This window comes from Pongo abelii, chromosome 13, assembly GCF_028885655.2.
Source record: "Pongo abelii isolate AG06213 chromosome 13, NHGRI_mPonAbe1-v2.0_pri, whole genome shotgun sequence".
NCBI lineage: Eukaryota > Metazoa > Chordata > Mammalia > Primates > Hominidae > Pongo > Pongo abelii.
The window spans coordinates 114,141,962-114,159,089 of NC_071998.2; the positions used below are offsets into that span (position 1 = coordinate 114,141,962).

The following is a 17,128-nucleotide window of genomic DNA, read 5'->3' on the forward strand; positions in this document are numbered from 1 at the left end:
CCAAGCTTTGTTCACTCTTGCATTCCGTGTGCCTGCAGACTTAACAACACTTGGAAGCTACCAAGGCTTAGGGCAACTTGCACTCTCCAAAGTGGCAGATGGAACCATAGCTGGGGCCCTTTGAGCCAAGACTGGAGCTGGAGCAGCCCACCGAGGTGGTGCAGGGCAGTAGTGTGCAGCGCAGCAGCACCCTGGCCTCGCCACGGAAACCATTCATTCCTCCTTGGCCTCTGGGCTGTGACTGGAGGGGACGCCTCAAACATCTTTGAAATGCAATACAGGTCTTTCTCCCATTTTCTTGGATAGTAGCACTTGGCTCCCTTTTAATCATGCTCATTTCTCTAGCAAGTGGTAGTTCTGCAGCCTGCTTGGATTCTTTTTCTTCCACAGGGAACAGTCTGCAAATTTTCCAAACTTTTCTACTCTGCTTCCCTTTTAAATATAACTTCCAACTTTAAGTCATTCCTTTGCTCCCGCATCTCATCATAGGCTGTTAGAAGCAACCATGCTACATCTTGAATGCTTTGCTGCTTAGAAATTTCTTCCACCAGATACCCTAAGTCATCATTCTTAAGTTCAAACTTCTACAGATCCCTAGGATATGAACACCATGCAGCCAAGTCTTTTCTAGGGCATAACAGGGGTGACCTTTACTCCAGCTTTCAATAACTTCCTTATTTCCATCTGAGACCTCATCAGTCTGGCCTTCACTATCCACATTTCTATCAGCAATTTGGTCACAATCACTTAACAAGTCTCTAAGAAGTTCCAAAATTTCCCTTGTCTTCCTGTCTTCTTCTGAGCTCTCCAAACTCTTCTAACCTCAGCCTGTTACCCAGTTCCAAAGCCACTTTCACATTTTCAGGTATCTTTATAACAATGCCACACTCCTCAGTACCAATGTTCTGTATTAGTCTGTTCTTGTGTTGTTCTACAAAGAAATAACTGAGTCTGGGTACTTTATAAAGAACAGAGGTTTAATTTGGTTCACAGTTCTGCAGGCTGTACAGGCATGGCACGAACATCTGCTTAGTTTCTGTTGAGGGCCTCAGGAGACTTACAATCATGGTGGAAAGCGAAGGGGAGCCAGTGTATCACATGGCAAGAGCAGGACCAAGGTGTGTGTGGGGTGCAGAAGTACCACACTCTTTTAAACAATCAGATCTAGCATGAACTGAGTGAGAACTCACTCATCAACAAGGGACGGTGCTAAGCCATTCTTGAGGGATCTGCCCCCATGATCCAATACATTCCACCAGGGCCCCCCTCCAACACGAGGTCACATTACAACATGAGATTTGGAGGGGACAAACATCCAAGCCATTATCAGTAGCCTCTAACCTCCAGCCAGCAAAAAACCTGATGCCCTCATTCCAAAGGGCATAAAGAACTGAATGAATTCTGCCAATAATCATGAGTGAGCTTGGAAGCGGATCCTTCCCCAGTTGGGCTGTGAGATGACTGCATTGCCAGCCAACACCTAGATTACAGCCTGTGAGAGACCCTGAAGCAGAGGACCTATTTAAGTCATATCCAGATTTCTGACCTACGGAAACTGAGGTGATAAATTTTGTGGTAAGCCCCTAAGTTTTTGGGTAATTTGTTATACCAACAGATAATTAATACAAGAGTTATTCCAATTTTTATTTTCATTTTGTATCCAGTTTGGTAAACTGTATTTTTAAGGAATTTGTCCATTTCCAAGTTAAGACCTAATAGTCTAATTTATTAATTTCCTTCAGAGGTAGACAAAGTATACCAATTCATTCACTGAAAAAAAAAAACTTCAGAAATAAAAACTTATGTCCACACAGAAACGTGCATACAAATGTTCATAGCAGCTTTATTTGTAATAGCCAAAAATTTGAAACATTCTAAATGCCCTTCAGTGAGTTAATGGCTAAAGACACCATTACCATGGTGTGTAGTATACCATGTAGTATACCATGATACCACAGATGTACCATGGCATATTACCCAGCAACATAAAGAAACTATTAATACATGCAACCATTTGGATGAATTTCAAGGGAATTATGCTGAGTGAAAAGAAAAGCCAATCTCGAGGTTACATATGGTATAATTCCAGTAATATAACATTCCCGAAATGACAAAATTACAAAGATGGAGAACAGATTAGTGGTTGCCAGAGTTTAGGGATGGGAGAACGGGGATAAGCAAGGAAAATGGATGTGATATAAAGGGGTAGCATGAGGGATCACTGAGGAGATGGAACAGCTCTTGATAGTAGTGGTGGTTCCACAAACCTACACGTGAAAACTACATAGAACTTACACACACACGAACATGCACATGCATGCAAATGAGTGCATGGGAAACTGGTGAAATCTGAATAACTCTGGATTGTAGGAATGTCAAGTTCCTGGTTTTAATATTATAATTAGGGGCTGGGCTTGGGTGGCTCAAGGCTGAAATCCTAGCACTTTGGGAGGCTGAGGCGGGTGGAACCCTTGGGTTGAGGAGTTTGGGACCAGCCTGGGCAACATGGCAAAACCCCATCTCTACAAAACATACAAAAACTAACCAGGCGTGGTCGTGTGCACCTGTAGTCCCAGCTACTTAGGAGGCTGAGGTGGGAGGATCCCCTAAGCCCAGAAGGTAGAAGTTGCAGATCATGCCACTGCTGCACTCCAGCCTGAGCGACAGTGAGACCCTGTCTCAAAAAAAAAAAAAAAAAAGCTATAGTTATATAACATGTTACCATTGGAGAAAGTGCGTGAAGCTTTATGGTCCTCCGTACAATTTTTGCACTTCTTGTGAATCTAGTTATTTCAAAATATAAAACTTTTTTAAAAACTTCAGTTGATCTTATCTAAAATCTTGGGTTTAAATATCTTTAATTAATTAATTTGAGATGGACTCTTACTCTGTCACTCAGGCTGGAGTGCAGTGGCAAAATCTTGGCTCACTGCAACCTCCAAATTCCAGGTTCGAGTGATTCTCTTGCCTTACCCTCCGAGTTCCTGAAACTACAGGTGCATGCCACCATGCTTGGCTAATTTTTTGTATTTTTAGTAGAGGCGGGTTTCACCATGTTGGCCAGGCTGGTCTCGAACTCCTGACCTTAAGTAATCTGCCCTCCTTGGCCTCCCAAAGTGCTGGGATTACAGGCATGGGCCACCATGCCCGGCCCTAAATACCTATTTTAAATGGCACCCTCCATCTGATTCTCACCGGATCTGCCTTTTGAATAAAGACCTGAAGTGAAAGATCTAATCATGAAGATATTCCATGGGTATCTGGGATACCTTGTTAATGTGCATGATAATTATTTCAAGAGATATTATAAAGGAAATAAAATCTCCCTGGAATTTCATTTCCTTAAGTTTCCTCTCCCTTACCTGGATCACCCATCATGGTTTTTCACCCTCTTCCTCCTTCCTGATCCCTGTTGTCACATACTTCAGGATGTATATAACATGTTTTACAAATATTGGACTGTTCTCAGCAAAGGGGTCTGGGATTTTAAGCCAAATTTAATCCCCTATATTGATTGGGTAGATGTCCAACAGACTTCCTACACTACAAATCCTGTCAATTGCTGTCTCCTACTTTTTAAATCCATCTTTTTTTCCTCCATCCCAGCTTGGCCATGCTCTCAATACTTCTTACCTAGATTGCTGACCTGGCCTCCCTGCTGGTCTATCTCCAGCTTTACCTTTCACCCCATGGCTAAAGGGATCTTTCTAAAATCCCAAGTTGTTTAGATTATACAACTTGTCTCTTTAGAATGGTATTTGCTGTCCTTCTTGGAAGTCCCTACCTACCTCCTCTGTGACCTTGGGCAAAATCTCTAAGATCTCTGCCTCAGTTTTATGGTCCTAAGTCTTGATATATTATTGTACTTACAACTGTTTCTAGAAAATATTAAGTGCTCTAAGAGTTGGCTATTTATATTAGTCACTGAAGCACCATTCCTTAAACACCTCTTCCATTGTAACACTTACGGTCAATGTAAGTTCCAATCACCATCACCACCACCAACCACCTCCTTGAGAGGTAGAAAAGAGGCAGACAAATCAGAATTCTGATTCTACTACTTTGTAGTTACAACATCTGGGCAAGATATGTAACATCTCAAACATAAGATATGGGTTATAACATCTAAAGTAAAGGACAGTAGTTCGTTTTTTTTTGAGACGGAGTCTCACTGTCACCCAGGCTGGATTGCAGCGGCGCTATCTCGGCTCACTGCAAGCTCTGCCTCCCGGCTTCACGCCATTCTCCTGCCCCACTCTCCCGAGTAGCTGGGACTACAGGCATCCGCCACCATGCCCGGCTAATTTTTTGTATTTTTAGTAGAGACGGGGTTTCATCGTGTTAGCCACGATGGTCTCAATCTCCTGACCTCATGATCCGGCCACCTTGGCCTCCCAAAGTGCTGGGATTACAAACGTGAACCACTGCGCCTGGCCTGTTTTTTCCTCTTTTCTATCCAAGATAGTACTTCAAGGAATGATAGTTCAAGATTGAGTGTGTTGTTGTGACGGTAGAGTTGGAACTCAGGGTGCTTCCTCTACTTATCTCTGCTTGGTGCGATGTTATGTAGCTAAAAGTCTAGCCGGAGGTCATTTTACAGAGAAGTACTTCCTTTTGCTCACCACTACCACTAACCCCATAATTTCCTTTTGGAGTTTCCCTACACCCTACATTAGAACAATAGCTCACTGAATTATTCTAATTTGTCTTCTGATTTTCCATACTGTGATTCTCTAGAGAAGAAACTCATGTTTCATGGACCTTTAACCTTACTGAACAGCACAGACACGGGCTTAAAATATATCAGCTGAATGAATGAATAAAACCACTTGAGGCCCAATGAAAACGGTGTCTAGATCCACCCAAGCCATTCTCCTGAGGTCCACAGAATTGTCTTCAAACTTCTATGATACATTGCTTTGTATTAGTTATGCATCTGTCCTACTTTCTCCACTAGATGGTAAACTCAGTACTATCTACATCCTCATCTCCCACACAGAAAGTGCTATGTGTTGAATAAAGGAAGTGACTTGACAGAATTAAGGTATATCTCAACCTCCTTGGGTCTATTCATTTCTTTCAAATCCTTTCTTATGATATATAGATGAAGCACATAATCATTTAAATCTCAAGGAGTGGCCTGGTAGCTCTGTTAAGCCAAAAACTACGCCGAGAAAATCTAGGTAACTAAAATATACCATAAACTTAATATTGACATTAAACAAACAACTTTTAAGGTGGACAAATAATTTTATTTTGTGCATGCAAATACATGTCAAGTACTGCAAACTTTTTCCATCAATTTTCTCTCAAACACTGAAAATCATGATGCTCTATTTTGTGAACAGCCAAAGCTAATATCTCTTCACTTCAGTGCTACAGCAAAAACACACAGAATTCACTCTTTGCTATTCACTATCATCACAACCCTCATTGTTCCATCTCTGCCCTCCCCCCATATACAGGCCTTATAAATCCTAGTCTTCCCCCATTTAATCCTATTCCTATAGCACAAAGGGAAACATTACAATTTGGAAATTCAAATTGAAATAAATGGAATAGAATTTATTCCCATATATATTCCCCATTTCATTGTACAGAATTATTTTAAATTATAGTTTTAAATAGAAGCTGAGTATATGCCTTAAAAATGAGCATTAAATCCATCTTAGAGATGGTGCCTGCTTTTTTACATGATGGGTGTACACCATCTTTAATTTCATTTACATTTCAATCGAACAATAGATTTGCAAAGAAAATGTCTAATACAGACGTAAAAATATTCACACTAGAGCTTCACAATCGGTTGTACAATTGACAAACAGGCCTCTTTTCCCAAACTTTCCAGCTAAGCAAATTTATAAAATGTAATCAATGCAACAAGAAAAACATTTCTCTTTCACTTCCAGGGAAAAGAATATGCAATAAACAGTATAAATGCAGACAGCAGTTGCTGCAAGCTAACCACGATACTCCCAAGTGGCTGTACAGTGGATATGTGCAGTACAAATAAAAGCCACATGTGTTGTATCACAACTACAGTATAATTGTTTGCCCAGCTAAGAGAATGCATGCACTTCCATGCCTTGGGTTATAAAGTGAGGCCTAATTCTTGACAGGTTGATGGAATATGTGCAAATGACCTTGGCTTTTGGCAGTACTAAGTGCAGCCAGTGTCTGTGTTCCACTGGTTTGGGAATATTTTAAAAATTTTATTAAAAAAAAGAAAAAACTGCCAATTTTAGACTAGAAGAGAATAACTGCTCTTGGAGTAAAAATAAGACTCCACTCAAATGTGGGGTGTTTTGATCTGTGGCCTTGACGCCTTGTATTCCCTTGCCAGCAAAGGGATACAAGGAAGACGCTAGTATAAAGACATTACTAGCAAACTTATCCAATTTATCCAGGAAATGGGATACTCCTTGAGCATGTTCTTTTGTGTTCTGCTTGCAGAAGGGGTCCTTATGTAGAAGGAGTTACAGTAAGTGATCCCATCAAGCCTCTTCATTCACTAAAACAAAAGTTAAGTTCTTCCAGGAAACCAATGCATAGTTGCAATGCAACTTTTCCCTTTAATGCTTAGTTATCAATACTGGTGACAGTCTGCTCCGAAAATGACTCAAAGAAGATAGGGAAGAAATACTCAGATTCAAAGGTGAAATCACATGCTGAATCTGATTGTTATAAATTCCACCCCTGTTAACAAGACAACATAGGCTTTAATGTCTAAAATCCAAAAGCAAACTAGATGGTTTTTAAAATAATTTTTCAAATGTTTAAATGATCCCATTTGAAATTCCCACAAATTGCTGTGCATCCTGTAATTTTCTCAAGGCAGCATATAAAATTGGGATGTGCTTTATATACTTAACCTCAACTTGAAATCTGAAAGAAAGTGACTAGATCCATACAAATGGAAAATTTCAGTTCTTGTATAGGAAATTTCTTTTATTATCCTCTTACTAGAATAAATAGCTAAGATGGGAAAGAAAAATCAGTGCCACTGGCCTAATGAACTCTCTTTTTTTGAAAATTACAATGCACAACTTTCATGTATGACACTGGTTTATCACATGGCATTGAAAATAAGACATGGCAGCAAAGGCAAGGGAATCTGCTTTGTTCAGGTACCAACTAGAAAAAATATATATGTAACTTCCTCTGAATTCATAAAATGAAATGAAACCACAAAAAAACTGATGCTACAACCACAGTAACTGAATGCGGCACGTGGACTTCAGAATGGAACTTAGAAATCAAAAAACAAAAACACAAAAAATGAAAGAAAATAACCACCACTTTCCTGCTTTCCAGACCTCAGACTATTTTTTCTGATTAGACAATAGGTAACATATGCAGTTTGGTTACCCACATTACACGTTTCCTCTCTTGTTGCTTTGTATCCTTTGATTCTAAATTTGTACATCACATCTTGTTGGTAAAAAGGCCAAATGACAGGAAATGTCTCAATTTTAAAAAGTCATATCCTAGGTCTGATTTGTAACATTTTCCTCGATGATATCAGTAGGTACCATTCTGAAGAAGGATCAGATGAACTGCCCTTTCTTCGAAAGCGGCAGAGAACCAATGGCTTTACTTCACATTAAGCCCACCATGACAGACAGAAGGTGACCACTACATAGAGAATGGATGCAACACAGAATAATCTCAACACAGAAACAATTCCTATGTTGTTAGTGAAAAAGAGAGTAAGTTTTTAAGAACAGGGAGTTATTGTTTTATGGGATCACCTGCTGCAAGACAAGCATTATTTTAATATAAATGTTCTGAGACATACCAATAAGGTTGGCAGGTATATACATATACTGATGCAAATGTAATTTCACTGGACAAGTAGGCAAACATCTAAGCAGTTTATCCCAACCCCCTCCAGCAGAGCACAACCAAGTTTCAAAATTTCAATTTTAAAATTAAAAAGATAAGGTTAAATACACAAGATCAATTTATGTAGTATATATTCACCCTCAGAACGTGCTGAAGATGTTTTGTGTAGTTCTGTTGCACAGAGGGTTCTTTCCCTGAGGGCACATAAGGAGCTCTCAAACTGTTAATAGGTCTCTATTTTGTAACAAAATAGCAATTTTAAAATCTTAAAAAAAAATACATTACCTTCAACATGGAAGATCTCACTATTAAATATCCATGAAATAGACAGACTGGTTTGCATATCCTTTTTGGAATTACAAACAGCAAATAAAGTACATTGGAAGCATTTCAAATGTAATAAGCACATATTTATAGAAAGGTTCTGATATAAATTATATAACAATCATGTTCCTGTAATATTCTAGGCTAATTTATAATGTCAGAAATAAGTTAATGTAACATGGTTTAAAACCCTTGTTCCTATTCATTTCAGGTTACAGAGTGAAATAAATAAAATGTCTTCATAGGAATGGGGAGCACTGGCCATGGCAAAAAAGGTACAGTACTAACCAAAGGAAACTAAGTCAAGGCTACTGTGCTGTTGTTATGCTACAAACAAACATCTTCATACATCTGAGTATTAAATAAATGTGTAAGATCTTCCATACTGACACCAGAATATCAAAACTACCCCTTTGTTTCTCAGGTATATTTACAACTTATCAGTCACCTTATGAGCATGTTCATTAAGACAGGTATCAAACACCAGTATTTACTCATTCTAATCAAGAAATTTCAGGGAAATGTCGACCCTCCCGCCCCTGGAAATGTGCACAAAACTTTTTATCAAAATCTTATCTGATACAATGCTGTGGTTTTGTAAAACAACTAAATAGCTCAGACGACCAATAACATGATCCTGTTTAAGCATCTTGCTAGCAGGAAAAGCCCTTACATACAGTACACCTGGTGAAAGATCAGCTTGGCTTAAAATATTCCAGTACAATTTTCAGAGTAAACAACTTCACAGAAGTTAATTAAAAAAATAATAATAAACGTCAAACTAATCTTAAAGAAACAAAAGAAAAACAGATAGATAAACTATAGGTAAAGATCACCAGGAAGGAATGCCCAGCTTTTCTTTTCAAATGTTGACTGAAATTTAGGTTTCAATACAATACCTCCCACAAATCTGAGGCATGACTTGTTGAACACATTTTCAGATGCCAAGTCAAAACCATTTCAGTCACATTTTAGCAAGGCAGAAATTATTCATGTTCTTAAGTATGAATAAATGTTAGCCACTGTTCTACTATTACATGGTTCATAGTCTTATCAACCTAACAGTCAAAAAACAAGAAAAACTAAACCCCAACATGAAGTAACAATAAACAATATTTAACCAAGATAATGCAATGAACATCCAAATTAATTAGTTTAAATTAAAAACCCAGCAATACCATCTTGTTAGTCAGTGCAAACGCTACATACAGGGTTTTCTCAAGAAAGCTGAAAGCACCTGATTCTTTTGCCAAGTCATCAGATTCAATAATGTACAGGCTTAAATCTGCATTTTAAAAAACTGCCATTACATTAGTGCATAATTTATCAAAATTGTAAAAACGATTCTGCATAACTTAGGAGAATTTAATATCTAGTACATCAGCTGAAAGACTTAGGCACTTGGTTATATTTTTAATTAATTACTTCAACAAGTAGCCTGTGTATAAATATTAACAGAGCAGAAACTACTCTTGAAAAATGGAAAATTAAAAAAAAATTATATGCTACAGATAAAAGCACTGCACCACACTCCTACATATAATGCAGTAAAGAAAGCTAGTATATAACCCTGTAAAATTCTATGGTAAGAACATCTAACTCCACTCTTCAAAATTAAAAAAAGAAAAAGAAATCCATGCAAAGTTCCATGAAAAAGATAAATAAAGCAGCTGGAATGAGATGGAAACTTCTCTCAGTGAAACATAAAATAGAAATAAATAAGTTAACTAAGTCTACTTTCACTAGATGTATCATTGTAGGATCCTGCTAGTTTAATAACTGAGTTGTTAATTTTCTATAGAAGCCATTTAAAATAGGAAATGGCTCAGTTACTGCACCGGATTGCTACAAACTCATAAAAAGCTGCTTGAAGCTTAAGTTAAATGTTGTCCAAATTCCAATCATTTCTGGAAAGTGAACATGTTACCCTAGTAAAGTAAATTTTCTTTTTTTTTTTTTTCATAATGCTAATGCAAGAGGGCTTGAAGTATCAAAGAGTCCACAGGAAATGGATGCCCCCAGTAATATCTTTTTTTTAAAAAAATATACATTATATAATATATATTATATATATAAAAAGCTAGTGTAAATGCTTCCATGGTGTGGTCACAAATTTGAAAGATGAACCTCCTTTCAGCTGTTAACCATCTTCCCATTTGCAACAGGTTTTAAAAAGTCGTTTTTATCTTCAGACATAACATGAGTTTTCAGAATGAGGTTGCCAACACTGACAGATGTGGTGATGGGGAGGCAACTTGCATTGCTAATAGACACTGGGAGTGGCTGGCTAAAGCAAGAAGTTACCGGCAGAATTGTTTTTTGCTCCTCCCTGAGAAAAAAGAAATGACATTAAAAACAAATTAGCTTTAAGTGAAAACTGTTAAGGGTAACTATACATATTTAATGAAAGCTACAACAAACTTTAGGAGTCTCTAGCAAAGATATGTCTTTATCACTAGAAGTATCAGAAGTAACTAGAAAAGTCCTATTTTCCTTTTTTTTGAGACAGAGTCTCCCTCCATCACCCAGGTGGGAGTGCAGTGGCATGATCTCGGCTCAATGCAACCTCCGCCTCCTGTATTCAAGCAATTCTCTTGCCTCAGCCTCCCAAGTAGCTGGGATTACAGGCGTGAGCCACCACTCCTGGCTTGAAAAGTCCTATTTTCCAAAAGTTATGCTAAAAATTAAAATACTAGTTAGTTTAAGGCCATACAAACTACCACGTTGAAGATTAAGCTCATATTTTTGGCAGTAATTATTCAAAATGGCAGTATTATAGCCAAGAAAATATACATCTATCTATCTATCTATAGACAGATAGATAGATAGATAGATAGATAGATATTTTGAGATGAAGTCTCAGTCTGTCGCCCAGGCTGGAGTGCAGTGTCACGATCTTGGCTCACTGTCTCCGCCTCCCAGGTTCAAGCAATTCTCCTGCCTCAGCCTCCCAAGCAGCTGAGACTACAGGTGCCCGCCACTATGCCCAGCTAATTTTTTTGTATTTTTGTAGAGACAGGGTTTCACTATGTTGGCCAGGCTGCTCTTGAACTCCTGACCTTGTGATCCACCCACCTCAGCCTTCCAAAGTGCTGGGATTACAGCCATGAGCCACTGCGCCCAGCCTAGCAAGAAAATCTTAACATGATTTTCAAAAAAAGAAGCCATTAATCTAGGTTTTCATTCTCCATTTTGTAGTCTAGAAATTTGGCAACCAGATTAAAGAAGCATAACCTGATACTGGAACAAAGATTTAACTTTATCTCAACAAAAAGCAAGTTTCAGGCTACCAAAATGGATTGCTTTGTTAGTTCAATTTTACTTTTTCTTCCCTAAAAATCCAGACTGACCAAATCATTGCCCATATAAGGTCTTCCCCTCACAGCATAAAGCCAAAAATGAATTTCACATTTTTTTCTCTTTATTATATCCTATGCCCACTGTTTATGAATTTTCTGTCTAACACTCACAGAATCACATGGTCTTCACCTAAACTCTGTTTCTTCTGCTTTGGTGGCTCCTTTTGGTGCTGCTGTACTGGATGCCCATTTTCCACTGCCGTTCCATTTAGCAACTGATCATTTTGAGAACTGATACCAAGCTGTATGTCCAGGATCTCCTAAGAAAATAAAATGTTAATCCTTCAGTATGAAAGTATTTTATACTTTTAAATTTTCAATCAAACAAAGCCTCTCAATTCTAATTGTGGCACTTACTTCAATTGGTTCACTTTGTCCATCAGGTTCATCAGTATCAAGTGCTGAAAGCTCTAACTCGATGTCCCTATCAGGTTTAGTATCTGTTGCATCTTCTGTATAATCACTCTGTAACTAAGAAAAATACTGATTTTATACCTGTGGAACCTGGGGCTTCCCTTTTAAATCAAAATAAAAAATCCCAATGATCAGCCAGGCACGGGGCTCACATCTGTAATCCTAGCACTTTGGGAAGGTGAGGCGAGCAGATCACTTGAGTTCAGGAGTTCAAGACCAGCTTAGCCAACATGGTGAAACCCTGTCTCTACTAAAAATACAAAAATTAGCTGGGCATGGTGGTAGGTGCCTGTAATCCCAGCTACTCGGGAGGCTGAGGCAAGAGAATCGCTTGAACCTGAGAGCCAGAGGCTGCAGTGAGCCAAGATCGTGCCATTGCACTCCAGGCGATAGAGCAAGATTCTGTTTCAAAAAAAAAAATCCCGATGATCTAGTTAAAGAATTATTTAAGAAATCTGGGAATACAATTTTATTTCTGTTATAAGTTTTAAAAGCAATCGATCATCCATCACAGATAGGCACACCAAAATGCACTCAGTAATGGTATAACCAAGATGCAGCAGCAGAAAACAAATACATTAAGCATGAAGCCAAAAGGTTCAGTTTCTTTACCTCTCCATTTCTTAGTTCAATTTCCTTGCTTAAAAGGTTTAAGGTAAGGTGACGGCCTTCATCCAGGGAATTCCACTTCTGTTGCATGGCCAAAGCATTGGCCTCTCTCTGAAGAAGTAATGAGTTGCTCTTGGCCTATACGAGGAGGGGAAAAAAAGAAAAGTTAGCTTCCAACTATAGCTTTCAACTGTCATTCTATTTTTCAAAAATTCATAGCTGAGTTACAGAGCCTACCTGCTGAAGTTCAAGGCTCAAAAGGTCCCCAGTACTGGAATGCTTTCTATGACCAGATAAATCAGTAACAATGAATCTGTCCCTTTAAAGAGAAATATGTTTACTGTAATAAAAGTGAAGTGAATGAAGCAACAAAAGCAGTAATAACCATATGTTTTATGTGACAGATCAACCCTGAAAACTTCAGTCATCATTCCAAATTTAAATGCAAATATTTTTCAGAAATTTGTTACATAGCTCAGACAAGCAAAGCACATTTCATGAACCGGGGGTAGGATGTGTACTCTTAAGATACATACAAGTCTGAGAATGGAGAATCATATAGAATTAAGAAAAACGTTACCTTTCAATATAGTGTGCTGATGATGTGGCCTCGTTGCCATATGAACTCCACCTTGAATCAACAGCATTGACATAAGGGACATAATCTACAGACATGTAGAATGAAACAATGGTCAAAAAAGTGAAAAATCAGTGTACTGAGGTGAATGTATACTTCTCAAAATAGATCTGTATTTTATCCCACTAGCCATATGATGCTGGTTAAACCACCTAATTCTGAGTTTCCCATGGTTGTTAAATGGAGGGAAATGTTTTCCATCTCACAAGTTGGGGATTAAAAAGCATAGTGCTTAGGACGGGCACAGTGGCTCACACATGTAATCCCAGCACTTTGGGAGGCTGAGGCAGGTGGATCACATGAGGCCAGGAGTTCCAGACCAGCTTGGCCAACAGGGCAAAACTAAAATATAAAATACTCTCTACTAAAAATACAAAAATTAGCCAGGCATGGTGGTGCATGTCTGTAATCCCAGCTACCTGGGAGGCTGAGGCAGAAGAATCGCTTGAACCCCGGACAGAGGTTGCAGTGAGCCGAGATCACACCACTGCACTCCAGTCTGGGCAACAGAGTGAGACTCTGTCTCAATTTAAAAAAATAAAAAAAAAACGCATAGTGCTTAGAACATATCAGGCTAGGTATTATCTAAGTGGATTACCTGATACACTGATGGGCTTAGTCGCACTTCCTTGGGAAGCAGTGGCCTGGACAGGATCTGTGGTATGGTAACCTGTACGGGAAGATCTGGAAATCGCACCCCATTTTGAGATGATGGGTCCATCACTAAAGGGAATTATTGGATCTTCTTCTTTTGTCCTTCTCTGGGTTTCAAATAAATGTACTCTTCTCTTAACATCACCACTATCCAGGTCCTATGTAAACCAAAGAAAATCAATAAAAGGACTGCTGGCAATTACTTCAGCTAGTAAATATATGCTATCAAAAGACATGTAATTAGATTTTTTGGTTAATTTAAAACTAGCTCTAGACTCAATGATAATCCAACAAACTACCATTAAACCACCAAACAATGTTCAAATAATTTAAATATTAAATATAATTTATTTGACTTACCTAAATATAACCCTGCTGCTACCAATGAGTTATAAGGCAACAATATGAACGAATGAATAGAAAACATTCATTCTATAACATGAGTGAACATGCATCATCTCTCACCTCCAACCCCTGCAACCCCAGCAAAATCATACCATTAACACAGCATTTGAATTAGCAATTACATCTTTGGGCTCTGAATCAATGGCATTTATACAGGAGCCTATGGTGCCACAAGACCAGGGAGAATAATGGGAAAGATGATCTTCTTCAAATTTTGTACCACTCACACTCTCTGAGAACTGGTTAAAAAAAAAATAAATAAATAAAGCCAATTAGTAAGAAGCTTAAATTTACAAGCTTGTAACTAATATAAAGTAACTATTATAGAATTCAGAGGACTTCATAGCAAACAATTATACTTTTTCAATAACTAATATAAAAAACTGTAATAAGCAACGAATGGTATTTTTACAATAGAAAATGGCATGCTTTCCCTTTTCACTTTGTCCTTTAAGTGCTCATATGGAACATTTGACTAATACTATCAAAACCAATTAACAAATATTTATAGTATGCTACTAACATGGTATGGGGTACTCCAAGAAAAAAAAAAAAGTAAGAGAAAACAAATACATAGATACACACAGAGATCACAGTCCATATCCTAAGGGAGTTTATAATTTTCTTTTTTCTTTTGAGACAGGGTCTCACTCCCACCGCCCAGGCTAACATGCAGTGGGGTGATCACAGCTCACTGCAGCCTCGACTTCCCAGGCTCAGGTGATTTTCCCAGCTCAGCTTCCCAAGTAGCTGGGACTATAGGCACACGCCACTATGCCCAGACAATTTTTTGTATTTTTAGTAGAGATGAAGTTTTGCCATATTGCCTAGGCTGGTATCAAACTCCTGGGCTCAAGCAATCCACCCACTTTGATCTTCCAAAGTGCTTGGATTATAGGCATGAGCCACTACACCAAGCTGAGTTTATAATTTTCTTGAGAAAAAGAACAACATGTGCAAATAAGGGAATATAACTGATAAATTATGCAGTATCAAATAAAGAACAAAAGGAATTCAAAGAAGGCTCTGGAGACAAAGGGGAAATGAATAAATTTTAAAGGGACTGTGAATAAGGAATACTTATAGGACCAGAATACTGAAGTTATAAGAATCATTAAATCTAGTTTACTAATTATTCAGATAAAAAAACTCAACAGCAAAAAAGTTAAAAAACTTTTCTCAAGTCGAACTCAGCAGATCTGAGTCTCAGGGAAATACTCATTTCCTGAAGTATAATTGTATATCAAAAAAGAAAATGCAAGTGGCATCTAGCAAGCAAGTGGCAGCTCTGTCACTCTGTTGTCAAAGTATTTCCCTGCTTTGAAGAAGTCTAAGTTTGACAAGACCAAGTTGGATCTAGTTTAAAAATTCAATGCTTTATTGAAATATTTATGGGTTAAAAAATATAATGCCTCGGATTACTTCAAAACAATCCAGGGGGAAGAGGGGATACAAATAAGACAGTACTGACTGAGCTGATAACTGTGGAACCTGGGTGTTGGGTACATGGAGTTTATCATATTATTCTCTCTATACTTGTATATGTTTGAAATTTTTTATAATGAAAAGATTTAAAAATTTTTAATATCAAAACTTCTGGGGATGGGGAATAAACCAGAAGAAACTTAAAAAAGAAATTAATGGTTTTCTCTAAATATAACAGTACTGAAAACACCAGATTAAATTAAAATCATCCTGGTACACAAACTTGTTTTGTAATGCCAAGAACAAATATTAGCAGTGATGTAAAGAGCATAAATAATACTGTAGGTATTTCTGCATTTCTTGTTAAGTAGGGAAGAAATACCTCAGACAGCCCAGGATTCATATCCCAGCTATTTACAGCTGAAAGATCTTGGGCAAATTACCTAACTTCTGTAAGATTCCTACCCTGTAAAATATGGAAAATACCTGCCCCCTAAGGTTTTTGTGAGAATTAAATAAAATAGCTTTATGCAAATGCTTATTTAGTACAGCGCTGGCATGAGTAGGTGCTCAATAAATGATAGATATAAATCACACTATTAATAAAAAACCATAAAATAATTATACTACAGGAAAGATTTTGAATTCTTGGTAAAGGACTATGCCTTAACGGTCTTCAGAGTTTCATAACACCTAGCCGTAGTACATATATATTCAGTGTTTATTGAACTAAACTTAATTGCACACCAAACCACTGCAAAATATCCAACATAGCTATTCCTGGTTTGAATCAGCAATTTGAAGTCAGCTGTTTGACCTATCCCTGCAACATTAAGTAATTAAAACCTTTCTTACATCCGCACGAAAGTCTACACTGAACAGAGGAGAAGGTGGTGTTGGTGACTGTGTTGCCACAGGAAGAGTTGAAGAGACAAGAGGTGCTTTCTGAGTGTGGTACTGTGCCCACTGATCTGGCTTTCTTCTTATCTGCTCCTCGCAACTGGTCTTCAAATGACCACAAGGTTCCTAATGGGGGATAAAAGAAACAATCTTAATCATCTAGGGAGTGGTGAATAAATTTAACTGTGTGAAAATGATGTAAACAGTTTATGATATTGTTGGGATAAAAAAAAATACAGCAGGGAAAGTCACCCTAGTCTATTCTCCATACACTTAAAATAAAAAGGTTAATATTTATTCAACTGATGTTAAAAGCAGAATCTGAGCACTCACTTTTCTTGTTTAGGAAAGTCATTTGTATGTATGTGGTGATACTGAAAAAAGGTCCTAACCTTGTATTTTTAAGATTTCTTTCTACTTTCCCAACAATTTCCTATCCAAATATAACATTTATTGAGCATTAACATGTATGAGGCCCAGTTCTAAGAGGTTTGATTTTCTGATTTAATTCTCACAACAGCCTTATGAGGTAGGTACTACTATTATTTCCATCAAA

At 37.8% G+C, this 17,128-nt stretch overlaps 1 protein-coding gene across 9 annotated transcripts in view; it reads right to left on the reverse strand.

Annotated features, from left to right (window-relative positions):
- Positions 1 to 5,230: 5,230 nt before the first annotated feature.
- The window catches only part of RC3H2 (ring finger and CCCH-type domains 2), a 56,270-nt gene continuing 44,372 nt past the window's right edge, over positions 5,231 to 17,128 (reverse strand). For 5 of the 9 annotated variants that reach the window (XM_054521106.2, XM_024252435.3, XM_054521105.2 and 2 more), the window contains 9 exons: positions 16,528 to 16,698; positions 14,340 to 14,486; positions 13,787 to 14,000; positions 13,132 to 13,216; positions 12,789 to 12,870; positions 12,555 to 12,689; positions 11,886 to 11,999; positions 11,640 to 11,788; positions 5,231 to 10,498 (listed from right to left, as the gene is read on the reverse strand). In XM_054521106.2, the coding sequence (XP_054377081.1) occupies positions 10,303 to 10,498; positions 11,640 to 11,788; positions 11,886 to 11,999; positions 12,555 to 12,689; positions 12,789 to 12,870; positions 13,132 to 13,216; positions 13,787 to 14,000; positions 14,340 to 14,486; positions 16,528 to 16,698 (1,293 nt within the window). In that variant the 3' untranslated portion in view covers positions 5,231 to 10,302. The remainder of the gene's footprint in view (positions 10,499 to 11,639; positions 11,789 to 11,885; positions 12,000 to 12,554; positions 12,690 to 12,788; positions 12,871 to 13,131; positions 13,217 to 13,786; positions 14,001 to 14,339; positions 14,487 to 16,527; positions 16,699 to 17,128) is intronic. The other 4 variants (XM_054521103.2, XM_024252437.3, XM_054521107.2 and 1 more) reach the window with 4 other exon arrangements.